General features: G+C 43.2%; 2 protein-coding genes across 10 annotated transcripts in view; one reads left to right on the top strand and one right to left on the bottom strand.

Moving 5' to 3' along the window:
* LOC140196796 (histone-lysine N-methyltransferase NSD2-like) overlaps positions 1 to 25,472 on the bottom strand; it is a 107,274-nt gene extending 81,802 nt beyond the window's left edge. For 2 of the 3 annotated variants that reach the window (XM_072256590.1, XM_072256592.1), the window contains exons 1-2: positions 24,861 to 25,350; positions 19,192 to 19,901 (exon numbers count right to left, since the gene is read on the bottom strand). In XM_072256590.1, the coding sequence (XP_072112691.1) occupies positions 19,192 to 19,872 (681 nt within the window). In that variant the 5' untranslated portion in view covers positions 19,873 to 19,901; positions 24,861 to 25,350. The other variant, XM_072256591.1, reaches the window with a different exon arrangement.
* letm1 (leucine zipper-EF-hand containing transmembrane protein 1) overlaps positions 1 to 26,702 on the top strand; it is a 209,136-nt gene that overhangs the window by 94,312 nt on the left and 88,122 nt on the right. For 4 of the 7 annotated variants that reach the window (XM_072256593.1, XM_072256594.1, XM_072256596.1 and 1 more), the window contains one exon: positions 5,896 to 11,576. In XM_072256593.1, coding sequence (XP_072112694.1) covers positions 10,982 to 11,576 — 595 coding nt within the window. In that variant the 5' untranslated portion in view covers positions 5,896 to 10,981. Of the gene's footprint in view, positions 1 to 5,895; positions 11,577 to 25,621; positions 25,927 to 26,702 lie in introns of those variants that run through there. The other 3 variants (XM_072256598.1, XM_072256600.1, XM_072256601.1) reach the window with 3 other exon arrangements.

The following is a 26,702-nucleotide window of genomic DNA, read 5'->3' on the forward strand; positions in this document are numbered from 1 at the left end:
TAAGTAACAGATGGGGTACGAGGGGGAGGTGGGGCCTAGCGGAAGTTAGAGAAGTCGATGTTCATGCCATCAGGTTGGAGGCTACCCAGACGGAATATAAGGTGTTGTTCCTCCAACCTGAGTGTGGCTTCATCTTTACAGTAGAGGAGGCCGTGGATAGACATATCAGAATGGGAATGGGATGTGGAATTAAAATGTGTGGCCACTGGGAGATCCTGCTTTCTCTGGCGGACAGAGCGTAGATGTTCAGCAAAGTGGTCTCTCAGTCTGCGTCGGGTCTCGCCAATATATAAAAGGCCACATCGGGAGCACCGGACGCAGTATATCACCCCCGTCGACTCACAGGTGAAGTGTTGCCTCACCTGGAAGGACTGTTTGGGGCCCTGAATGGTGGTAAGGGAGGAAGTGTAAGGGCATGTGTAGCACTTGTTCTGCTTACACGGATAAGTGCCAGGAGGGAGATCAGTGGGGAGGGATCCGGGGGACAAATGGACAAGGGGGTTGTGTAGGGAGCGATCCTGTTGGAGGTGGCAGAAGTTACGGAGAATAATATGTTGGACCCGGAGGCTGGTGGGGTGGTAGGTGAGGATCAGGGGAACCCTATTCCTAGTGGGGTAGCGGGAGGATGGAGTGAGAGCAGATGTACGTGAAATGGGGGAGATGCGTTTAAGAGCAGAGTTGATAGTGGAGGAAGGGAAGCCCCTTTCTTTAAAAAATGAAGACATCTCCCTCGTCCTAGAATGAAAAGCCTCATCCTGACCGCAAGATCCTACATCTACGGACTCCAGAGCCTGCCGGCCCCGACGCTAGCAGGCATGAACTTCAGATTGCGGTCCCTGCCACTGATCTCGGTGGCTCCAACACCTCAGGGCATATTCAAAACCCGGACTCCAGCAACGACCATCGACACCTTCACAGCGATTGCGCAACCACCAACTGCGACTCCAGCCTTGAACTCCAGGCCGGGTCTTTATGTACTGCTGTTGTGACTCCCGTCTCCCCTTCCCCCACCAATACTCTGCAACCCTGTCTCCTTCAGATCCCATCGTCAGCTCCTGGGTCCTCAGAGGCTCCATCTTCCTCTCACCCCAACCTTCCCCTCTCCATTGACACCCCCAGCCTCCCGCCTCCCCCCTCCCCCCTCCCCCCTCTGATCCCAGCTCTTATCCGTGCCGGGTCTTTACCATCCCCTCCGACCTTCAACTGTCGGAGGCAGAACGCTCGGTCCTCAGTAAGGGCCTCACCTTTGTCCCCCTTCGCCCACACCTCAACGAGTTCCATGTTCGCCACGATGCGGAACTTTTCTTCCGCCGTCTCCGTCTCCGAGCCTACTTCTTCGGCAAGGACCCTTCCACCCCCACCGATGACCCCTTCTCCCGTCTTCAACCCTCCTCTTCTTCATGGACACCCCGCTCTGGTCTTCTGCCTGCTCTGGATCTCTTTATCGCTAATTGTCGACGGGACATCAACCGTCTCGACTTCACCGCACCTTGTCCCCATTCCAACCTCACTCCTTCGGAACGCTCTGCTCTCCACTCCCTCCGCACTAATCCTAACCTTATTATTAAACCCACCGATAAGGGGGTGCTGTTGTAGTCTGGCGTACTGACCTCTACCTTGCCGAGGCACAGCGACAACTCGCGGATACCTCCTCTTATTTATCCCTCGATTGTGACCCCACTAAGGAGCACCAGGCTATTGTCTCCCACACCATCACCGACTTTATCCGCTCAGGGGATCTCCCATCCACTGCTACCAACCTTATAGTTCCCACACCCTGCACTTCCCGTTTCTACCTCCTACCCAAGATCCACAAACCTGCCTGTCCTGGCCGACCTATTGTCTCAGCTTGCTCCTGCCCCACCGAACTCATTTCTGCATACCTCGACACTGTCTTATCACCCCTTGTTCAATCCCTTCCGACCTATGTTCGTGACACTTCTCACGCTCTTAAACTTTTCGATGATCTTAAGTTCCCTGGCCCTCACCGCTTTATTTTCACCATGGATGTCCAGTCCTTATATACTTCCATCCCCCATCAGGAAGGTCTCAAAGCTCTACGCTTCTTTTTGGATTCCAGACCTAATCAGTTCCCCTCTACCACCACTCTGCTCCGTCTAGCGGAATTAGTCCTTACTCTTAATAATTTCTCCTTTGGCTCCTCCCACTTCCTCCAAACTAAAGGTGTAGCTATGGGCACCCGTATGGGTCCTAGCTATGCCTGCCTTTTTGTTGGGTTTGTGGAACAATCTATGTTCCGTGCCTATTCTGGTATCTGTCCCCCACTTTTCCTTCGCTACATCGACGACTGCATTGGCACTGCTTCCTGCACGCATGCAGAACTCATTGACTTTATTAACTTTGCCTCCAACTTTCACCCTGCCCTCAAGTTTACCTGGTCCATTTCTGACACCTCCCTCCCCTTTCTAGATCTTTCTGTCTCTGTCTCTGTCTCTGGAGACAGCTTATCCACTGATGTCTACTATTAGCCTACTGACTCTCACAGCTATCTGGACTATTCCTCTTCTCACCCTGTCTCTTGTAAAAACGCCATCCCCTTCTCGCAATTCCTCCGTCTCCGCCGCATCTGCTCTCAGGAGGAGGCGAGGCTTTTCATTCTAGGACGAGGGAGATGTCTTCCTTTTTTAAAGAAAGGGGCTTCCCTTCCACCACTATCAACTCTGCTCTTAAACGCATCTCCCCCATTTCACATACATCTGCTCTCACTCCATCCTCCCGCCACCCCACTAGAAATAGGGTTCCCCTGATCCTCACCTACCACCCCACCAGCCTCCGGGTCCAACATATTATTCTCCGTAACTTCCGCCACCTCCAACGGGATCCCACCACTAAGCACATCTTTCCCTCCCTGCCTCTCTCTGCATTCCGCAGGGATCGCTCCCTACACAACTCCCTTGTCCATTCGTCCCCCCCATCCCTCCCCACTGATCTCCCTCCTGGCACTTATCCGTGTAAGCGGAACAAGTGCTACACATGCCCTTACACTTCCTCCCTTACCACCATTCAGGGCCCCAAACAGTCCTTCCAGGTGAGGCAACACTTCACCTGTGAGTCGACGGGGGTGATATACTGCGTCCGGTGCTCCCGATGTGGCCTTTTATATATTGGCGAGACCCGACGCAGACTGGGAGACCGCTTTGCTGAACATCTACGCTCTGTCCGCCAGAGAAAGCAGGATCTCCCAGTGGTCACACATTTTAATTCCACATCCCATTCCCATTCTGACATGTCTATCCACGGCCTCCTCTACTGTAAAGATGAAGCCACACTCAGGTTGGAGGAACAACACCTTATATTCCGTCTGGGTAGCCTCCAACCTGATGGCATGAACATCGATTTCTCTAGCTTCCGCTAGGCCCCACCTCCCCCTCGTACCCCATCTGTTACTTATTTTTATGCACACATTCTTTCTCTCACTCTCCTTTTCCTCCCTCTGTCCCTCTGAATATACCTCTTGCCCATCCTCTGGGTCCCCCCCCCCTTGTCTTTCTTCCCGGAGCTCCTGTCCCATGATCCTCTCGTATCCCCTTTTGCCAATCACCTGTCCAGCTCTTGGCTCCATCCCTCCTCCTCCTGTCTTCTCCTATCATTTTGGATCTCCCCCTCCCCCTCCAACTTTCAAATCCCTTACTCACTCTTCCTTCAGTTAGTCCTGACGAAGGGTCTCGGTCTGAAACGTCGACTGTACCTCTTCCTAGAGATGCTGCCTGGCCTGCTGCGTTCACCAGCAACTTTGATGTGTGTTGCTTAACTAAACAAAGTTAATAGGTTTCTGACTCTTGTTTCTTCATGTATGCGCAAATGACACGGCTTCCCATTATGGTTAATTGCACTATAGACCATTTTCAAAGAATGCAACATCCCTTCTCCGTTATTTGGGGATAACCTATGAAAAGTAAATGTGAAACAGGAAAGGAAAAAGAAATTTACAGAAACTTAATAAATTTAAAAGAAACACTAGTGAGTATATTCAACTATTGAGATCTTGGCTAGGAAACAGAATAGAACTTGCACGGACTTTGATTCATTAGTGGATAAGAGCACCAGAAGCAACAGCAACATTTATTACCCTGCACTAATTTCTCCAGAAGCTGGTGGCGAGCTGGCCTTGCTTGTAATATGGTACAATTGAAAGGAAGGTTTCCAGAAGGCATAACGTGCAGAAATCTGCATTTAAGTAGCACGTTTAATATTACATAATACCCGAATGGGATGTAGGTTTGTAGACAATTGGCCATTGTAATTTACCCCTTGTGTAGGTGAATGGCAGAATCTTGGAAGATTGATAGAGGATAAACGGGGTCAATGTAAAGTGGTAAGATGGTTAATGGGCTGAAGGGCCTAGAAGACTTTAAAACTATGCATAAGAACATAATCAGACAAGACTCACATTTAGACCAAACCAGACAGACTATGGATTTTTGTAGTTTTCATTTTGTATCACATTAGTATTTCAGATTTAGAAAAATCAAATTTAGCTTCCCTAGAAGCAATATAAAACTTGAATTTGTGTCACGTGATCATTAGTCCAGTTTACAGAATAGATAGTTCTGTAACAAACACACTGCCAGTGGATCATAAGGATACAAAGAAAATGGCATACATCAGATTACAGTAGTGTTTTGAAGATTGAAATGGATACAACGGTTATCATCCTCCAAACCAAAAATGTAGAAAACTACCCTACTATTAAAGAAAAGAAGGACACACACAAGCAAAACATACATATATTGTCTTCAACAAACAATTTATATTAGTTTTTATCCTTAATATCTAACATGTTCCAAGCTAAATCACCAAACTACAATAAAAAGGAATGTAATTTGTCTTATTAGATGCAAGCTTGGATGATCATAATGCTGAACAAAAGTGTTTTAGGAAGTATCCAAAAAAAGCATGGAGAAATCTGGAGCTAGAGGCTGAAATTATAGCTATCAAAGTCAGGGCTAATGAATTGGGTATGAACAGACTCAGAAACAGGAATGCAGCAAATAAGGAATAAATATGTTGAGTCCACCCATTGGGTTTCCAGTCAAGACGGCACCAAGCTGTGATCTCTGTTAAGGTCGTGGCTCAGATTTAACTGAGTTTTTAGGTGCTTTTTTAAGGTTCATAGGAATGGTTTTGGGGACAGTGAAGGGATTTGGGGGTCAAGTTAGGATTTAGGGACATGAATATGGGGAAATCCACTCTGTGTTCAAAGGTCAGCAGAGCAGACATGGGACATATGTGGTTGTTTGTCAGGTCGGCAGACCAGCGAGGATGAGGTCTGGTGACTGTTCCCAACCCTGGCAGCGAGTCATTGGAGGGTTCCAGGATCAGAATTCTGTATGGGCAGGAGGCACGAGGCCTAGTGATCCTAGGTACCTGAGCTGGCAAGACCATAGTTCAAGGCCTGATGTTCAGGGTCCTCATTCATCATCATGAGCGAGTCCTGGGGTCAATACCGAAAGCCAATCAGAAATCTACAGAAGCCTGGGCCTCAGCGCTTCTCGGAGTCAGCTGGATGCCAAAGATGAACAGCCCTGCAGTTAGAGTACTGTATGTAGGTTGGGAGGGAGGAAGGGAGCTTGCTTTGCTGTTGTTATTTTGTTGCTTGTTGTATTTTATGTTGTTCTGCCGAGTATCGTGGGCATGCTATGTAGACACGAGAATATGTGGCAATACTTGCGGGCTGTCCCTATCACATCGTTAGGTTGTGTTGCTTGTGAGCAAATGACACAATTCATTGTATATTTCAATGTGAATCTGAATCTGTTCATCTAAGCAAACATGTAACAACCTATAAATGAAATACGGCACTTTGGATGGTGCAGCATTTATTCAGTACCACAAAAAAATCTCAGACTGGATTATGAATTCATCTTTTTACAGTGATATTTGAACTCAACCATCGATTCTGAAGTCAACATCTTCCACTAAGATGGCAGAATCTTGGACACAATCGCCTCTCGGGTGCCAACCAAAGGCATTTTTGTCTATTTTACAATTGCAATACAATGCTGGACTTTAAGAACTTTGGGTACTACTGTTCTACCCCATCAGTGAACTGCTCGTTGGCAGAGGAGCTGGACTTTGCATGGATCGTGTTGCTACTTGCTACAGGAAAGCATTGGAGTTGGTGTGCAGTGTAACAGTGAGTGATTGTCTTGGATGTTTTTGTTGCGATCACAAGACCCTGTTGGAAACTGATAAGAGTGGAAGTGGAGGGGATGTGTCTTATGATTGGGGAGTATAGGACCAGAGAGTACAACCTCAGAATAGAGGGACATCCATTTACAACGAAAATGAAGTCGAATTTCTTTAGCCAGAGGGTGGTGAATCTGTGGAATTTATCGCCACAGGCAGCTGTGGAGATCCAGCCATTGGGTTTATTTACAGCAGTTTTGAGGAATTGAGGATATAAAAAAATTGTTTTGAACCGATGTAACCGCTGGCTAAAAGAATAATTGGGACTGAATAGGAATTCTTGAACTGAAGTAAACTCTGTCTTCAGCAGTTAGCTAAGACAGGCTCATTACCAGTTCTCCTCAGCTTGCAGAGAGACAATGAGAGTTTCATAACATTGTACATTGTACCCTCGTTTCAGTAGGGGAGGAGGACTCACGGATAAGGATAGGAATGAACATCCATCTGTAATTAAGCCTTGATCTAGCAGACTCTCTTATCTGTAACTAAGTTTCGTACCAACAGACTTGGTGGGTGTACCAGTTCAAATGACATCTTCCAACAGTAATGTACGGGGCTTACCATGTATAAATATACGGCTGTAACTGGAGAGAGTGGGCCCACTTATCAGATGGTGGCAGTACTTACGTGCCTTCCCTCTGACAACTGGGTCTCAAACTCCTGCAGGAAGGTGCGCAATAAACTGTTGTAACCATAAGAAGCTGGTCTGACTTTTATTCAGATTCAACTTTAACATTTGGTGGCACGACCAGGATCCCAATAGAAGCAGTGCCAAGCAGACAGGCTGAGTAAGCGGCTGGACCACTCTGGGGACTGCGGAGACTGACCGGGCGCCCAATAGGTATTTTACCTTTTGTCACTCTCCGTTAGCTCCTTTGGAGTCACGTTCCTCGCCCAAGGCTGATCACATAACCTTGATAGGATCGGGAAAGAATCTGCTGGGAGACTCGGATAAGGTAGGTAAATTTTATTAATTGAGCAGGAGGCACTCGTGCCGGGTCAATTTATCAATTGAGCAGAGGGTGCCAAGCTGGGTAAATTTATTAATGGAGCAGGAGGTGCCAAGCCAGCTAAATTTATCTGATTTATTAATTGAACAGGAGGCTTTGTGCTGGGTAAATTACTTAGAGAACATGGGCCAGAAACAGCCCTACACAATATGTGTGAGAGTTTTCCAGACAAGGAAAAAGATTAGCGAATGTTGAGTGCAGCGCTGAAAATAAGAAATTGGGGAACAAAATGTGGCCACGGGCAGGGGGAGGGGAAACGGACCTGGGGTATTACCTCATGAGAACAAGCAGTAAACTTGATACAGAAAAAGAACTGTGGAAAGCAGTGGAAATTGTTGAAAAGGGAATGAAAGGAAAAGGCAGATGCAAAGTCGAACAGTTTATTATTAGCAAGTTGGAGGAATAATGCATGTGACAAAGGGATAGAGGTATGTAATGCAGAAGGAATGCCAAAAAGTTGGGAGATGCTCAAGGTGGAGAATGAATGGGTGGATGGGCACCGAAAATGAGAGCAGGAAAAACAACGCAGACTGGCCTAGATAGGAGAGAAGGGCAGGAACGTCAGCCTAAAGTTTGAAGTAATAGGGAAACGAGGGATCCCGAACCCATGTCTGGCATACCGACCCTGTTTGAGGACAGTGACTGCAATAAGGAGTGGGCACCCTCTGTACCCCCCCTTACCAGGGGCCAAGTGCACCCAGTGCTCCCAAACCCCAATCCTCCCAGTACTCAGATATGGCGGCCGCAGGGAATGGGAGGTCCCTATACCCTGAGATCCATAAAGGGAATACCGAGGATTGTTCCGAGACGGGGAGGGAAGAATCCAGTAAAACCGTAGAGTTAACGGCTCCACCAAGACAATTGCCCACCCGAATGCTGCCCAATTCACGAGCAGCGGAGGAAGGACAGCCCTAGTGACTCCTGTGTATGTACCCTGGAAGCCTCAAGAAATGATAATGATCATGAATCAGGCCCCAGATAGGAAAAGAAAACCAGCAGTTTGCTCAGTATGTCTGCAGTACTGTACAAATGTATAATCCCACCCCACAAGATTTATTCGGTCTCTGCTGCATGATTCTCTCAGTTGATGAGGGGTGGAAATGGAAGGCAGAATTAAGATACCAAACCTATCAGGAGTTACAGGCGGGAAACCCTAATGAGAAGAAACAGACAGACCAGATTATTCAAGCCTTGGAAAGGGCTCTCCAGCAACCTGTAAACATCACTACAATACTTAAATGCAAAGCTAAGCCTGGGGAATCGGGACCAGACAATTGGGAGCAATTTGTGGCCTGCTACGGCACTTTCGCAGGAGACCAAGCCTTTAATAATGGGAATCCGTTCCCCAGTTTATTGCCCTACTGCCCCAATGCTCACCAACTAAGAAAACAAATAATATGGATTGGCCTGACAATGACCTAAATCGAATGTGATGAGCTTTGACATATTGAGACCCGGCTTTCGAATCCCAATCAACCCCGAAGGGAACCAATATTAAAGGTGAATATGTTCAGCGGGGAGAATGGTGTAAGAGAGCTGTATCTGGGGATCCGAACTGGGATCATTTTCCTGATTGGCCGTACCCTGATTGGGTCTTATTGGACAGGACCCACTAGAATGCTAGCCCAACGACTTCCATCCAACCATCAGGATTCTAGGAACGGTAGGCCTGGTCCACTGCAACGACCGTTATCACAGACAAGCAATGAGTATGGGGGGGGGGGGGACCCCAGACCAAGGGGGGTGTGCTTCCATTGTGGACATCCTGGGCGTTGGAGGGCAAGGTGCCCTTGGGAACAAAAACCTACCAAGGGACAGGTGGGGACAATGACCCATTTAGAAATTGACAAGCGAGAATGCTCCCTACCGTGAGTACCACCTCTCAAGAAGAGTCCAATGTAATATTGCAAGTTGCTGGAATTCCAATTCCGTTTATGATTGACACGGGAGCAACCACAACCCGTCTCGACCAGGAAATAGTATCAGAACAGGGATTCCAGCTATCGGATGTTACAATCACTCTGTCTGGGCTTGAAGGCACGGAATGTACGTATTCACATACCCAGCCACTGCAGGTGGAATTCCAGGGCAACCAGTGTGAGGTTTCATTTACAGTCCCCACCAGTCTGGGGTGTAATCTAGCAGGGAGAGACCTGCTCTGTCTGTTGGAAGTCGAGATTCTATGCACAGACAAGGGTATCACCCTGGGACTAGTGAACAACCTACAGCTTCCCCAGTTTCTGACCTCCCCCCCCCAGTGGCAGGCACTTAATCTGGACTCCACTTCATTTGAACCCCCTCTGCCAGCAGTCAACCCCCATCCCCCATGTGACCCTGTGCTATGACCCTACGGGGTGTGCCACTGAGGAAAGCCAATGTTATGCACCCCTCAAGGGACAGAAGTTCCCAGTCACGGTGATTGGAGAGGTTAAAGGAAGGGAGGGCAGTGCATTACTAGCCGAAGTTCCAGATTTCCTTTGGCGACAGACGAGACTGGCAGTTCCCCATACCACCGTTAGGGTTTGCCGTGTTCAAGCCAAAGAGCCTAGGGTTCCTTGCCTACACCCTGATGAAACAAGCCTTCAGCACCAATGGCGACTGGCAAGACTTGCCCGCGGGCCAACCCTGATACTGGAAGGAGTCTGAGGTGAAGATGGGATATCAGGTAAGACACTCTTTTAATATTGACTGAATCCAGGACGTTGTACCCCATCTCTGGGCAATTTCAGGCCATGAAATCGGACACACCAACTGCACCCGTCCGGATCACCGTGAAAGAAGGACAGACTCTCCCATCCATTCCGCAATACCCCCTCAAGCCTGAGGCAGTGTTTTATGAGGATGGAAGCTCTTTTGTGGATCCAGGAGGGAAATGATGTTCTGGCTATGCGATAGTGATGGACAGTGAAGTAGTTGAGCACAACTGAAGCAGCTGTCTTAGCCCAGAAGGCTGAGTTGTTTGCTCTGACTCGTGCCTGTATCCTAGTAACAGACAAAAGTATGAACATTTACACAGACTTCCGTTATGCATTTGGAGTTGCACATGACTACAAAACTTTCTGGGAACATCGGGGATTCCTGAGTTCCTCTGGCCACCCGATTAGTAATGCCACCTTTGTAAGCAGTTCTACAGCTACCTCGAGTTTTGGTTATCATTAAATGTGCAGCCCACACCCGCATGTCTGACCGGGTCACTAAAGGCAATGCTTTAGCAGATATGATAGCGAAGAGTGCAGTACAATCCTCAGTAGTTGGTAGTCCCTTCGGGTTCCTGTCAAGCAACCCTCCGTGACTTAAACAGAATATTCAGGAAGTACCTACTTTCAGGGGGACATCTCTGAAGAGGAGTGCAAACTGTGGTCCCAGATGGGGTGCCAGAAGACCACAACCTAGGTCTTTAGATCATCCCAGTCGGACAGGTTTGTGTTCCTACACAGATTTTATCAATATTGGTTGATTATATACATAATTGTACACACCTGGGAAAGGAGGGAATAGTTGGTAACCTGTTCCCTGAACACCGGGTACGACTCCCTTGCCAGGTGGACTTTTCTGTGTCTACAAGTTGATTTTATTGAAATGCCTAGAGTACATTGCTATAGATACTGCTTAGTCATTACAGATGTGTTTAGTAGATGGATTGAAGCTATTCTAACTACCAATAACTGCTATCACTTGTGAAAGTATTATTATTACGGGAAATAATTCCCAGGTCTGGCCTGCCAGAGATGCTGAGCACCCACACTTTGTGGTGAAAGTAAATGAAGGGGTATGTAAAGCAACAATTCCACTGTGTACACCACCCACGAGCCGCTGGCATAGTGGAAAGAGCCAATGGCACTCTGAAGAGTAAATTGGCCAAACTAACGGCGGAGACTGGACTCACTTGGTTGAAGGTCCTACTGCTAGCCCTATTCCACATGAGGGTTACCCCACAGGGGAAAACAGGGTTGTCACCAGCTGAAATCATTTATGGACAGCCCATGAGGACATCCTGGGGAACAAGATCTTGTGTACCATCGCTCCCAGAAAGTCTACCAGCAAAAAATTGGATATGCATACCCTGGGGGAAAGAGATGGGGAAATATATATGCCAACTAACCAAAATTCTCCAAGCATTACATTCACAGGTACGACAGGCTTACAAGGAAGAGAACTACCCCGCAGAGAGGAGTGACTATCCCACCCTAGAACCTGGGGATTTTGTCCTGATCAAGAACCGGGACCGGGATCAAGAGAAACTCGGACCTCGGTGGAGAGGACCATATCAGGTGTTACTGACCACTCCCACAGCTGTGAAAATGAAGGGGCAATCTCGGTGGATACATCAAACAGACTGCAAACGTGTTACTGAAGGTACTGAGTAGGACTCTCTCGGACTAAAGGAAAATGTATTGGTTGATAGTGGTGTCTGTGCTTATCCCTTTGAGAGGCGCCCCCATGTCAACACCTTTCTGTCTCTCTGTCACACCTATGCCAAACAGGTAGAAGCAGGAGTCTGCTGGGTTTACACCGAAATTCCACAGCATGGTAAGACTATGATTCCAATGTCAGTAATCCAACTCAACCAGAGTGAGGAACTCTCAGCCTGGGCTTTCTCAAATAACATTTGGGGAAGTGAGGCACGGAACTGTAGTCCAGTCAGAGATGACTGTGGCTGTCAGTGTTTTGAGGGATGGTATCTCAGGCCCCGACCAAACAGAATCTCATATACTGGGAAACATGCATTCTGGCCATATCTGCAGGTGTCCAGCAGCGGAGTCGTAAATGCCACCTGTTACTGTAACTTCCAAGGAGCGGAAGATGCATTTTTTTCTGGGAAATAGCAGCTGTATTGCCTATGCCACTGCAGACCAGTAAATGGCACCACTGGGTGTGTGGAAATCAGGCCTATATATAACTCCCAAGAGAAACTGCCCGCAGATGGGATCCACAAAGTCCCATCAAAGGGTGGACTGGCTGTTGTTACCTAGCACATTTAGTAATCCATCTAAGAGTCATGGCCCAGCTGCAGGATCACCTCCATTAGAATATGCAGTGGAAAGGTATAACTGAGACTGAGCGATTTTTGATTATCGCTTTTCCCACCTATGGAGTAGCCAGGAATTCACGAGAGACAATCAGTTTGGCTACAGCACTTGAGGAGCTGGCCAACAATACTGCAGGAGCCTGACAGAAACACAGGCCCAAGTAACAGAAATATCCACTGAAATGATTGCAATCCGACCAACAGTCCTACAGAACCAGATGGCCCCTGATTTCATTCTGGCAGAAAAAGAAGGAACATGTGCCATTATAGGGAAAGAATGCTTTATCTACATTCCTGACGAATCTAGTAACATGTCGTCCCTTTCTGAGCATATAACCCAGGAAGTACAAAAGATTCATAACGTAGGACAGAGGTTGCATGGGTTTGACAGCAAGACAGGATGGTGGTCGCTTGGGAGCTTCTTCGGGGATATCGGTGGTATGCTATTGCATTATAGAAGTATTGTACTTATTGTAATTGCTGTCATTCTTGTATTGCGATGCTTGTGGCCGCTGGTGGCTAGCTGCTCCAGCCGTGGGATCTTTGGGCCCTGAGAGTTACCATGAAATGATAAAAAGGAGGGAGTGAGGAATTGAGGATATAAAAAAAACATTTTGAAACTATGTAACCTCTGGCTAAAAGAATAATTGGGACTGAATAGGAATTCTTGAACTGAAGTAAACTCTGTCTTCAGCAGTTAGCTAAGACAGGCTCATTACCAGTTCTCCTCAGCTTGCAGAGAGACAATGAGAGTTTCATAACATTGTACATTGTACCCTCGTTTCAGTAGGGGAGGAGGACTCACCGGTAAGGACAGGAATGAACATCCATCTGTATTTAACTCAGGGCCTAGCAAAGGGAATAACTGATAAGGACTGGACAGCACATCCATCTGTAATTAAGCCTTGATCTAGCAGACTCTCTTATCTGTAACTAAGTTTCGCACCAACAGACTTGGTGGGCGTACCAGCTCAAATGACATCTTCCAACAGTAATGTATGGGGCTTACCATGTATAAATATACGGCTGTAACCAGAGAGAGTGGGCCCACTTGTCAGATGGTAGCAGTACTCACATGCCTTCCCTCTGACAATTGGGTGTCAAACTCCAGCAGGAGGGTGCGCGCAATAAACTGCTGTAACTACAAGAAGCTGGTCTCCTGAGTTTTATTCAGATTCAACTTTAACAGTTTGATAAGATTCTTGATTAAGCCAGAACGTGAAAGGTTATGGGGACAAGTTAGGAGAAATGGGGTTGAGGGGGAAATGGATCATCTATGATAAAATGGCAGAGCAGAATCAATGGTCCGGACTGCCTGGTTCTGCTTCTATGTCTCATGATCTTATGAAATCAGTGGTGTCATGGAAGATGGTGTTAGTCCCATTTCCCTTGTTTGTAGTGGCGAGGGAGCTGCGTGGTCTCAATTGTAGCAAGTACGAGGCATGAGGCTGCAGACTTTCCTGTTGCAGCAGTCCTGAGGAAGAGATACCGGAGGGGGTGTAGTGTGGCATCTATGCTAAGTTGGGGCCCGCCTTCCCTGTCAGTGCTGCCCCCCAGTGTTCAATAGGTGGAATGACAACCAGGATTGTGTGCATGTGTGTCTACTGCTGGGAAATGCCTTTTCTTGCTGATGGAACTCATTGTGATGGAGAGTGCCTGGTTACAACCCCCAACCCCTGCCCTCCACACACACATAGCTCATGTCATTCTGCTGTTGGTGTGCTGAGTGTGCGCACTTCAATGTCGCCCCCCCCCCCCGGCAGTATATTCTTTTAACGTGTTGGCTTTGTGGTGTCATTCCTGCCATACATGGTGGAATATTTCATTTCTTTAGTAATGGGGATCTGTAAATACATATATGATTTGTATATTACATTGAAGTAAATACTTTAATTTATTTTGTAATTTAATTGTAACTACATGTAATTCATGTGTAGTGCTAAGTTAACTTCGTGGGTAATTAAAGATGGCATGACCTGGTGCCTAAAAAAACTGGGCAGATCACTCTCATGAGAGACGAGATAGACACAGACTGACCGGCCGCCAGCAGTTCACACAAGACAAAATAATAAGAAGCTATTCACCACCATTCAGGGCACCAGACAGTCCTTCCAGGTGAGGCAACACTTCACCCGTGAGTCAGCTGGTGTGATATACTGCGTCCGGTGCAGCCTTCTATATATTGGTGAGACCCGACGCAGACTGGGAGACCATTTTGCTGAACACCTACACTTTGTCCACCAGAGAAAGCAGGATCTCCCAGTGGCCACACATTTTAACTCAATGTCCTAATCCCATTCTGATATGTCTATCCACGGCCTCCTCTACTGTCAAGATGAAGCGAAACTCAGGTAGGAAGAACAACACCTTATATTCCGTCTTGGTAGCCTCCAACCTGATGGCATGAACACTGACTCCTCTAACTTCGGTTAATGCCCTTCCTCCCGTTCTTACCACATCCCTTATTTATTAATTCCCCTTTTTTTCTCTCTCTTTTTTCTCTCCCTGTCCCTCTCACAATAATTCCTTGCCTGCTCTCCATCTTCCTCTAGCACTCCCTTCCCCCTTTCTTTCTCCCTAGGCCTCCCATCCCATGCTCCTCTCCCTTCTCCAGCCTTGTATCCCTTTTGCCAGTCAACTTTCCAGCTCTTAGCTCTATCCCTCCCCCTCCCACTTTCAAATCTCTTACTATCTCTTCTTTCAGTCAGTCCTGACTAAGGGTCTCGGCCCGAAACGTTGACTGTACCTCTTCCTATAGATGCTGCCTGGCCTGCTGCGTTCCACTAGCATTTTGTGTGTGTTGCTGGAATTTCCAACATCTGCAGATTTCCTCGTGTTTGCGTGAAGCTATTAATTGTGTTTTTGCGTAGAAATACTTCTGTAAATATTGGCAGTTTTCTTTTCACTAATATTTGAAAGTGATTTTTGACGCACCTCATAAACATCCTTGAACGAAAGTGCTAAGCTGGTGGGACATATCCCTCAGGGATGGGATATACATTTCTTTTTGCTTGCTATCTTATATGTGCTGTGTGTGCCTTATGCTACAGATGTTTTGTACCTTGGCTCCAGAGGAATGATTACTTCGGCTGTATTCATGTATGGCTGAATGATAATTAAACTTAAACTTGAAGCTGAACATCATGACTCAACTCTAAGAAAGAAATTACCTGTTCTATGATGACTGGCTGCTCTCAAACAAATAATATTTCATATGCATCCACTATGCACTATGAAAGGATCAGTAGTTTCTCCAACAAAGCTTATGGCTTCCATAAATTGTCAGAAAATTGGGTGTTTCTCTGGTGGTCATTTAACCTTCATTAGTATGTTGGTTGGATGCAGGTACAAAAGTATAGAACATTTAGACATGTTCATGGAAGATAGCTACTACTGTAGCTTAAAACCATCGGTTTGCTCTGAGTGCAATGAAGTGTATGGGAAAATACAAAAATTCACACAGAACTTACAATTATGTTGTGTCCAATTACATTTTTCTAATACCCAATGTACTCTGGCTGATGAATCACTTTAAAAGAAACAAATTGAGTAATCAGTTTACAAATAGCTTGATCTTGCAATTAGCAACTCAGTTGAGTGAATACACACTTTCTTATAGTAATTTCAGGAAGAACTAATGTCCATAGCACTGGAGGAATGTATTGCCTTGCTTAGTAGTAAACAGGTGCTGTCATAAATTGTGTGCCCAAAAGGCAGCAAATCCTGCAAAGATGCACTGTTCAGTCCAAAATGATGTGCTGAAGATAATGAACTAAAGATGTGCAAAGCAAGAATAAATGACAATGAATTGCAATATCACTTCCCATTGTTTGCAAAGTATTTGATGCTTCCTTTCCCCTAAACAACAGGAATTCTGCAGATGCTGGAAATTCAAGCAACACACATCAAAGTTGCTGGTGAACGCAGCAGGCCAGGCAGCATCTCCAGGAAGAGGTGTAGTCGACGTTTCAGGCCGAGACGAAGTCCTAACGAAGGGTCTCGGCCTGAAACGTCGACTGTACCTCTTCCTAGAGATGCTGCCTGGCCTGCTGCGTTCACCAGCAACTTTGATGTGTGTTGCTTCCTTTCCCCTGTTGTTTTACTACTAAACATGAGTAAAAGTCCACAATTCTGAACTGTGCTGAAATTTACTAACTGCTCAAGACTATATAGAAGCAATGACATATTGGTTGTTTGTAATTGTGAATTAAATGTTAAAAAAAACCAAATTCCACAATGACATGAAGAAAATTGTGCGGACCATGCACCATATTGACAACTCAAATCTAATTGCACCAATCCACAGATGATCCTTACCAAATTAACACTTACTAGCAAGACATTCAACTGCATCAGAACATAGAAAGTTCAATATAATTTAGCAAGGAGGTGCATTTTTTTTCCCCCATTTCATTTTCAGACCAAAGTTTCACAAGTAACATTTGAGAAAGTAAAAAAGGCCAGAAATATTGCTCATCACATAACTATATAAAAAAACTAGCCAGCTGGCAACCAATGATTTTAAGGTTTATAAGCATCTATAGGATCTTCTCTGCTATACCAACATGTATATTCTATTTGATTTTGTAGCTTTCCAGTTACTGTAAAATGAATTCTATTTTACAGGATTTCCTTTTTATTTCAGATTTCCAGCATCTACAGTCCATTCGTAGTACAAAGCTTTTTATTATTTCAAACATTGAAACTAAGCAATATATTACAAAATTATTCCAAAATGCTCCAATTGAAAATTATCTGCATGGCCTTTGCCTGGGCAGTGACATTTTAGGATTCCCTTTCACTCTAATAAGAAGAAATAGAAATACAAATTCTATTTGAGGTTTTCCATCAGCCAGAGTACATTTCTGCAGTTGGTATCTCCTGGCATTTACTTCAATGAGCAGCAGTGTTTTGGACAAGCTATTTAATCAAGATAGAATGCTCAAATTTCTTTTTGTCCCCAAATTTCATAGAGTCTGAGTAATACAGGAAGGAAAGAGAAACTTCAGCGAAGAGTCCTCACCAATCATCAACCACTCATTTTCCATTAATCCTACATTAATTCCTTTCTTAAAAATTCTCCCAGATGCTCTAGGTATCATTTCAGTCAAGGGTTTAATTTGATTATCATTGGTTCTCGAGAGGTGTTCGTTGTTACCAAATTGGTAGTGACTAGCAGACTAATAGCAGATCAATGATCTGGCCTATTTTTGTGATTTTTGTCTTGATGGAAGACAAGGAGCTTTCTCCCAAACTTCAAAGAAATTGTTTAACAGATTGAGTGAGGACAGAAATTCTCACAGTGGAAGTGAGTAGCAGAATTAAAGTGAGAAGTAACTAAAAGGGGTGACACAGTAGCATAGTGTTTATCACAATGCTTTACAGTACCAGTCCAGTACCACCTGTCAAATTAAAAATGTCCAAACTTCTAAGCACCTCCATCAGATCTTCTCATCTCCCTTCATAACTGATATCCTTCTATCTTCATAGCATCTTACATTTCTGAACTCTCAAAGAACACTGCATCTTTCTCAAGCTGTGCCTTCAGTTATACAAGTCATTTGGCCAGCAGATGAGACACTGTTTAAATTTAACCCTTTTGCTCAAGTATACTATGCTTGTATATATAAAACCAAATATCCTATGTTATTAAAAAGGTTTTTTGTATTTCTACCCTCAACAATTTGTACACATTATCCTTGGGCTTCTGCTAACCCAAAACTAAAGTAAACATAAAAAATTACACCATTTAAAATGCTTCATACTTTTATGATGCATTATTTATTTCTTAAATACACTTAATTTCACCTGTCAACAATAGGATTTGAAAAGGTACTTAGAATGGCCTGAGAATGTAAATTTACAGAAGGAAAAGCTCAAATAGGTTTGTAACATCGAATACAGCCCAACATGGGAGAACAATTGATATTTGTTGAAAATTCAGGCAAATGCTTTGAAAAGCAGCACTTTCAGATCAGCCATCATACAAATAACCACAAACTACAGCAGTTAAACATCCACTCAAGTCAGGTTTTCCATAGTCATTGGTGTTTCAAATAAACAAAGTGCTGTAACCACCCACAAGATCAGGGAGCTAACTGCCTGATTAGCTCCAGCATTTTGTGTTCCCCTTCCACCAAATTTTCAGCATCAGCAATATTTTGTATTAGATTAGATTATGAGGACATTCAGTCCTCGTTTATTGTCATTTAGAAATACAGAATTTCAAAGTAATTTTCCTATTTAAGAGTGGCAGAAAAGTACATTTGTGTGAATTAACTTGTCTCACCAGCAAGAAAATTTTAAATTTGGAACCATGAAAAGATGTACAATGTTATCAAAGACTACAACAGGAATTTGGCAGTTACGTCTTAAAGATCGTAAGATAATTATCGCAGTGTAGTTATGTAGCTTATAGCTAAATATGTTTAACTGAGATCTGTGAAGACTTTTAGGGGCAATTGTACTGCATTTAATACTGAACTTCAGAAGCTGAATGATTTGTTTAATGCTCATTTCTGCAACTGCAATGATGTAATACATTGAAGTAAATTGCATTCAAAATACAAAAGGCAGAACAAACGAATGAGTTATGCAATTCAGGAGAGAAATAAATATTAATTCATGTGAAAAGATTGAAATTGAAAAGTCTGCAAGAATGCTATGAATTGCTACTATACCACTGAAATGTATGCTGCCTTAGAAAGATCAATTTGTTATGTGCAAGTCACTATTTACAAATATGTATCTGTGTGTGTGAGTGTAGAGAAAAGTTTTCTCTGACGTAACAAACATTTAGAAGCAAAATAAAGTCTCATCAAAACTGACCAAAATAGTGCTTAATTGGCTCATATCACATTTCAGCTACAGATAAGTTTAGAATAAAAAGCAATTATCTAGATGTAAATTTATTGGAAAAGCATTACAATTAATCATACTCACCTTTACTCGTTCATCAGGAGAATTGGATGTCTTGGATACAAATGCCAGCTCAGAAAGACTTTGTTCAAGCAATGCATCATACTTCACACTTTTCTTTCTTTTCCGTTTGTCTTGATTTTTTTCTTGCTCTTCATCTTTCTCTTGTTGCTCCTGCCGTGTAGACTCAAAGTCACCTATCTGAAGATCTCCACAAAGTGAGGATTCAAAAAGCGGCTTTCCATTCAAATATGTTTTAGTAATTCTCAACTTAATTTCTGGTGAACCACTCTTTTTAGGTGTTGTTCGAGGTGGTGTTTTATTCCCTCTATTTTCTGTAGAGCATTCAACTGGAGAAGAGGCATGTGGAGATGGCGATTCTTCCACTACATTTGGCATGCCAGAATCTCCATTTAACATAAGAGAGGTTAAATCCTTTAATTTGTCTGATGACCGGCAAGCAGTAGTTGCATCATGTCCATTTAATCGATGTATGACTCCATCCTGAAGAGCTGCTGATAAAGGTGTGACAGCTTTGTCAGTCAATATGGAGAGCTCAGAATCTACTTCACCATTTTGAGTCTTCTTATTAGTAATACCGAGGATCTCTGGAACTTGTTTTATAGAAATGGGATTAAGCAATTCCTGTGCCATTGACTGGGAACTCCCAATTACATTCTTTGGAAGTCGACAGGGCTGAGCCATGCTCTCCCGATGTTGCCAAATTCAAATCACTTTTGGTAAACAGAGAGATAAACACAAATTACTAAAAGTTCTGCGGTAAAGAAAAGCTTTAATACAATGGTGATAATTTGAAAGCGTTTGACAAGAACTTTGGAACCAATATATTCAAAACAAGAGGAGTAATTTGTACAAAGTCTTGAAGCTGTTTCACTAATTAATGAAGTCATGGGGAACCATGCATCTCATCTTTATCAATTTAAAACTTCTCTTGATCAGCAAGTGCCCTAAGTGACTATGCAGCTGATTTTACCCCAATTAACACTCCAACAAAACTGAAAAACTACAGCGTTCTCTCATGGCTATCATTAAACAAACCTAACAAGCTCGTTATTTAAATAAGGCATAAAACATCACAAGATTTTAAACAAACCATTGATCAACACAAGTACATAAAGTTAAATAATCTTAACTTATCCCATGTACTAAATAACAAACCATTTAAATTTGCAAAAGTAACAACATTAATCTTTCCAGTTATTGTTGTTGTTTGTTTCCGTGCTTGGTGGCATATTGGGTGGCAACCTTGCCATTTCTTTAGCATTTTCACCTTTCTTTTAAAAAAAACTACAAGGTCGAGTTGGTAGCTCAACACTCAACTAAGCACAGATGGAAAGCACGGAACGAGCCGACCGGATTTGAACCCAGGACCACTCACCTCAAAGTCCAGTGCGGATGCCATTACTACACCAGCTGGCCTACCAGGTTACTAGCCAATTGCAATGGTAGTCACAAGCATCTTTTCAAGGTGAAAAGCAAAAATCCCATTCACATTAATGACTCAATTAAAACATCACTAAATGGTACAAAGTTGGTAAATTAGTTTTTAATGGTTTAAAATTCAATCCTTTACTCTCAACCCAGTGAAGCTAAACTGGAAAAGCACCCAAGATAATTGGAAAAAAAACACACAAAATGATTCATAATAGAACAGTACAGACATGATTCAAACTCCAAACTAGTAAACTGCACGTATCAACACAAGGTAGTAACACATAATTAAGCTTCAATATGAACTTTGCCAAGTCACTCACTGATGTTAAGTCTCCAAAATCAATCGAAGCACAGATAACATCTTGAAATGAAAAAGGGAAGGGGGTGGTAGTTGGAGGGGTACTGGTAAAACAAACTCCACAGCTTCATTCGCGTGCATTTTCCACCATTATCCATGTCAACTGCAATTTCCCCTTCTTTAAAACTATGGAGTCCCAAATTATTAAATAAAGTAAAAACAGAACAGATATTGGAAAACTGAAATAAAACAGCTCTAAAAATACTCAGTGGATTAGATGCATCTGTGGAAAGATATACAGAGTTAACATTTCAGGCTAGAAACCCGATGAAAGATTTCCAGCAATTTCTGTTTAAATTCCAAAATACATTAATTTGGGCCTCACTGAATAAAACACAAAAAAGGAAAGTAATAAACTATATACTTTGTATTGTCTTACTTTGGATATAATAGCTACCACAGCATCTAACGACTTCTCATGGGGAGTGAAAGTAATCATCTTATGCTGAGGAATCTAAATTTGAATCAGATTCTCAGATGCCAAAAAGGCAAGACTTCAAATTCGCCACATGGTAGTAAGTAATTTGAAAATCCATATCCCACCACATGATGCATCAATATTTATAGCTATTTTTGTTAAAGATTAGGCTGAGAAGACCTTGTATTACAAGTTTCATGATCTCAAGACATTCCAAACACTTTGTGATTATCCTCACTGCTACTTAAAATGCAGAACAGGCCAGAACAGTGGGGAAAATTCCTACTCTTCTTCAGAACAGCAAAATACCATTTACACGCACCCAAGATCAATGAAGGGTTTCAGCTTAATTTTGATCCAAAAGGGATGGAACTCCCTTGGCATCACAATGGAATTTCAAATGAGGTTATAGTCTCAAGTCTTTGGAATATATGACAAATCCAGATTTTAAATCAAAAGGGAAGAGCTTTTGGGCATTAATTTTCTAAATGATGAGACCAAAGCTTTCACAGCAATTAGACAATGAAAGAGGCTACTGAATAACAAGAATGAAAGCAGAACCTAAAAAGGCAATGTTGCTAATTTCAAATTAAATAGGACAAGAACAACACTATTAAATGGTGTTGCCTCACCAGATGGAAAACAAACATTAATAAAAAATGAATGGAAAAGTAAATTAAAGTTAGATTTCATACACAATCACCAGGAAATTTCCTCCTACTCACTTCAAACATTAAACATTAATTTACAATTGAAGCGAAGATATAGCTGCAAGTTCTCACTGAATTTTAAAATTCACACCGACTTCCAGATTGGGTCAATTTAGATGCATAAAGTACTGAAAATGTGTCAAATATAGTTTAACTATTTACTCCAATGAGTAAATATATATACATCACATAAAACTGCACGATTCACCATTATCCAAATTCCATTTCAAATCCCTCTCTTTCCCAGTTCAGACAAAGTACTTCAGAGTGAAATGCTGATCATGTCCTTCACAGAGATTGCCTGGCATGCTTTTTTCCCCCCACAGCAAATTGTTTTCACCCCAAATCCACATTTAAGAATATAACACCAAGCTATTTATTTTTATTCGATTGGTTGGCTGTGCACCAAGTACAGTAAGAAGTTGTAAAAGGCAAACAAACAGATGAAGAATAAAGTTCAACAGCTACAGAGAAAGTGCAATGCAGGTAAACAAAGATGTGCAAAATCATAATGTAGATTAAGAACCGATTTTATCCTCCTAAGAAACAACACAACCATGATGTACGAACTATCCTTTTAGACTTGCTCTCGGGCTTTTGTATCTTGTGTCTGATGGAAGAGGAGAGAAGAGAGAATGTCTGGAGCGGGTGGGGCATGCTGGCTCTCTTACTGATGCACCGAGCATTGAGGGACCATTGAGGGGAGGCTGGTTTGAGCTGAGCTGTGTTCACAACTCTATGGTCATGGGTACAGCAGTTGCCCTTCTGAGCCATGGGGCATGCCATATTTCTTTATCTATTTTCATGTAACAATTTAGTTTACTTAACTATTACATTTAAGGAAATGATGCATGCACTTTAACTATGACATACTATTTCATCACTGTTAAATGAAATCAAATTGAGCTCAACACAAAATAATTTCAAAAATGAAAGTAATATAAATATAATGGAAAAATCCAGAAGGGAAAATACAGACCAATGCATCAAGCAGATGCAATGTTACATTGGCTCTGTTTATGAAATTGCTCACCTTAAATCAATAAAATGCAACATTTAACTTTAATTTAGCAGTCACTTAGGAACCAACAACTGTGGCAATCAACATACAGGCACATTCCCATGAAATGGGGTTAATTCCAGCATGCTTTAACCCATCAAAATATAAGGGCATAATATACTACCAATAAAATTAAGCACATTTATTCTATTTTCTCAAGCAACTAATTATTTTGCAAGAGCAGGGAAATGACAACATATACTTCATTAGGACTTTGAGGAGGTTTGATATGTCAAAGACATGCAAATAAATACGTGCAGTGGAGAGCATTCTGGTTAGTCACATTACAGTCTGCTATCTGGTATCCAATGCACAGGATCACAAGAGGTTACGAAGGGCTGTACGTTCGGGCAGCTCCATCACAGACACAACCCTGCCGCTATCAAGGGCACCTTCAAGTGATGATGTCTCTGGAAGGTGGCATCCTCAGCATCCAGGGCATACCCTCTTCTCATTGCTATCATTAAAGAGGAGGTACAGCAGCTTGAAGACCCACATTCAATATTTTAGTAGCAACAACAGATTAGACTTCTGAATGGTCCATGAAACCATAAACACTACCTCATTATTGATTTTTTTCTGCATTATTTATTTTGTAATTTATATCAATTTTATGTCTTTACACTGTACTGCTGCCAAAGATTACCACATCACACAAGACAGTGATAATAAACCTGACTCTGATCAACCGACTAAATTGCAGCCAACAAACTAGTGTCAAACATGAGTAACTTCAGTTAACAGTCATCCTTAATAGACGTACTGTTTAGTAGCCCTAATTTAGACAGACTAGCAAACAATAGTCAATTGCAAAGATCAAAAACACAACTCTCTCCATGTGTTTGACAATAAAACTTTTCTAACTTAGACATTATAGCTACAGTTTAAATAGAAATACTTTGACATTTAACATGACTCCTCTCATCATATTCACCCACATCTCCCACGACACAGAGCAAACCTAACAATTATTAATTCTGAGTTTGCAAAATGTAACATACATAACCATGGCATTGCGTTGACAAAATGGCCTTTTTTGTTATTCTCAACAGGATGTAGCACATCTTACAAATTTAGCAATTTCTACCTTGTATAGTAAAACATCCAACATAGTTAAAATAATCCATTGGAACTCCCTGCTACAAAAGCACTTGTTGCAAAAAAAAGCGAAATTAAATTCAAAGCATCTGGAGGAGATGCTTTTAACAAAATTAAAATACCAATCTTAAAATTTAACATGGCTGCCCTCCATACATACAGCAAACAGCAGCAATGCACATATTCAACTCCACGGCAGCATTTAAAAATACTGAAATCTATGTTCACCATGCTTACACGCATAGGAAATTAACCATCCGTGAGATTACATAGATAATGGATAACAGATATTTTAGCACATACACACAAGAGACCTATGTGGAACTTGAAGGGGGAGGGTGTAAGAAAAAAAGGCATAAAAAATCTCATGCCCCGCTCAAAGAGCTGACTGCTTGCCCAGCTCCTGATTGGACCATCGCGCGGCCTAGGTCTCTGCAAACCCAATGGCCACCTATTCTTGGTCAGCCACCTTTTTTTCCAACCCCTGGCCCGCTATGCGGTTCACCCGTTTACACGCAGATAAACTGAAAGGGAGAGGTACAGATAAGCAGATTAGAGAGCAGGTGAACGCAAAATCTCGGAAATTCAGCGAACCTGTTATGGGCGCATCCTCACGAACAGAGGTTACTGTACTTTCAATGAGTACAGTAACTCCTTCACTCCCTCATCCTCATCATCCTCCTTCTTCTTCAACGAAGCCAATCAGCGCGAAAATTCTCGCTTCCTATTGGCTGACGACGAATCGGCGAGGGGGGGCCAAGAAGATGAAGAGAGGGAGCCAGCGCGAGCAAGGGGGACAAGACTTTTTTCCCTTGGCGTTTAATCTATTCCTCCCATTTTTCGAAATAAACATCGAATCATATTTTGCCCATCACCAACTGATATCCTCATACGCTGAAGAAAAAAATTAAAACGAATGGAGAAAGTGTGTGACGTCACGCCATCGGAAGCGGCCTTCTTTCTCTTCCCCTCCTCCTTTCTCACCCCCCTCTTTAAAACACGCGCTTCCAAAGAAAAATTCGATAGGTTTCTACTCTTATTTTACTATAAGTTCAGGAGGTAAAGAACTAGTGACCCCACGCGTTTCCCTCAACCGAACCTGATTTGAAAAAGCAGGCTCCAACAGCCCACGTGACGGAATCGGCGTCCGCCGGCAAAATCTTGCAGGGCGCTTGGCTTTGGAGGCGCGAGTGGTTGCGCGCCATTACGAGCAGCCAACCAATGAGCGGCTCGGGTGGGTGGGAGCGGTGTTACTGGGACGGATGACGCTGGGGCAGGGGAATTTTTTGGTTGGTTCGGCGCCGAAGGCCTTATTCTCTGGCGGAGGAGCGCCATGAGGGTGCTGCACCCTGGCGGCGGGCGGTCTCAATAGCCGCAAAGATCGGGTGAGGCGGCTCGGCGTCTTCCGCAAGTGAACGCTTGGAGAGCTATGGTGTGATCGGGTGGTGCTGGGCGCTGACTCATTGAAACGTGGAGGTTCTCTTTTGTAGTTGTATAAATGGTATCTGCCTTGAAGGGTGAACCACCTTTTACTCAAATATTTTCGCTCGTAAACTGTACCTGGCGGCGACAAGGAAAATGACCTTCATGTTGTTTGCCGGTGGTTCTCGGTTATCTCTGCTGAGGACGTCGAAGGTGCTGTACCGGGAAATAAGGAAAGGTACGTGTAAGATCCCCACGTCGGTGCTTGTTGTGGTAAACGGGCGCAATGTTGGAAGGTGTGTTGGAAAGCTGAAATGAGGAGGCACTGTGTCTCCCTCGACCCACTGTATAATGATCAAGGCTGAGCAGAATCATGGTAGGCCCCAGATGTAAGTGTGCTGTTTATTTTCTTTCCCTTAAAATAATCAAGATGAGGGTTGTGCTATACTCTAATTCCTATCACTGTACGCATTGGCTATATGGTGTTTGTATATATGCCCATTATATAAAACCATTAATGTACAATGGCACTACTAGTTTCCATATTTTAATCATTTCTTCGCTCTGTCGAGTCACTGTTGCTATGGTGTCAATGCCCTTTAAACCTTACCGGTCTGCCAGAATAAAAACTGGCCACGAAGAACTTTCATGGATATTTAATACAAATTAAGTGAATAACAAATTTTGTTTCTATTATTTTCTTTGGAGTTGCTATTTTGAATTATTCAGAAGTTGGTGCTTGACATTCAGTTGAAATCCAATCTTTTGTTTTAATAAGTGGCTAATCTGTTCCATGAAATAGTGTGATTACAGGAATTCTGGCCTAGAACAGAAAATCTTGAAGATGCTCAGCCAGATTTGTAGAAATCAGATAATTTTCCAGTTAGTGACCTCCAGATTTGGACATTGTTACAAATTCAGCCGTTTCGAACAATACAGGCAGAGAAAAGGTGGGAGAGAAAATGTTTGAGTTGCGTCGAAGTTAACACTGAAATAAGTAACTATTATCTTCCA

Source organism: Mobula birostris, chromosome 4 (genome assembly GCF_030028105.1).
Source record: "Mobula birostris isolate sMobBir1 chromosome 4, sMobBir1.hap1, whole genome shotgun sequence".
NCBI classification, from domain to species: domain Eukaryota; kingdom Metazoa; phylum Chordata; class Chondrichthyes; order Myliobatiformes; family Myliobatidae; genus Mobula; species Mobula birostris.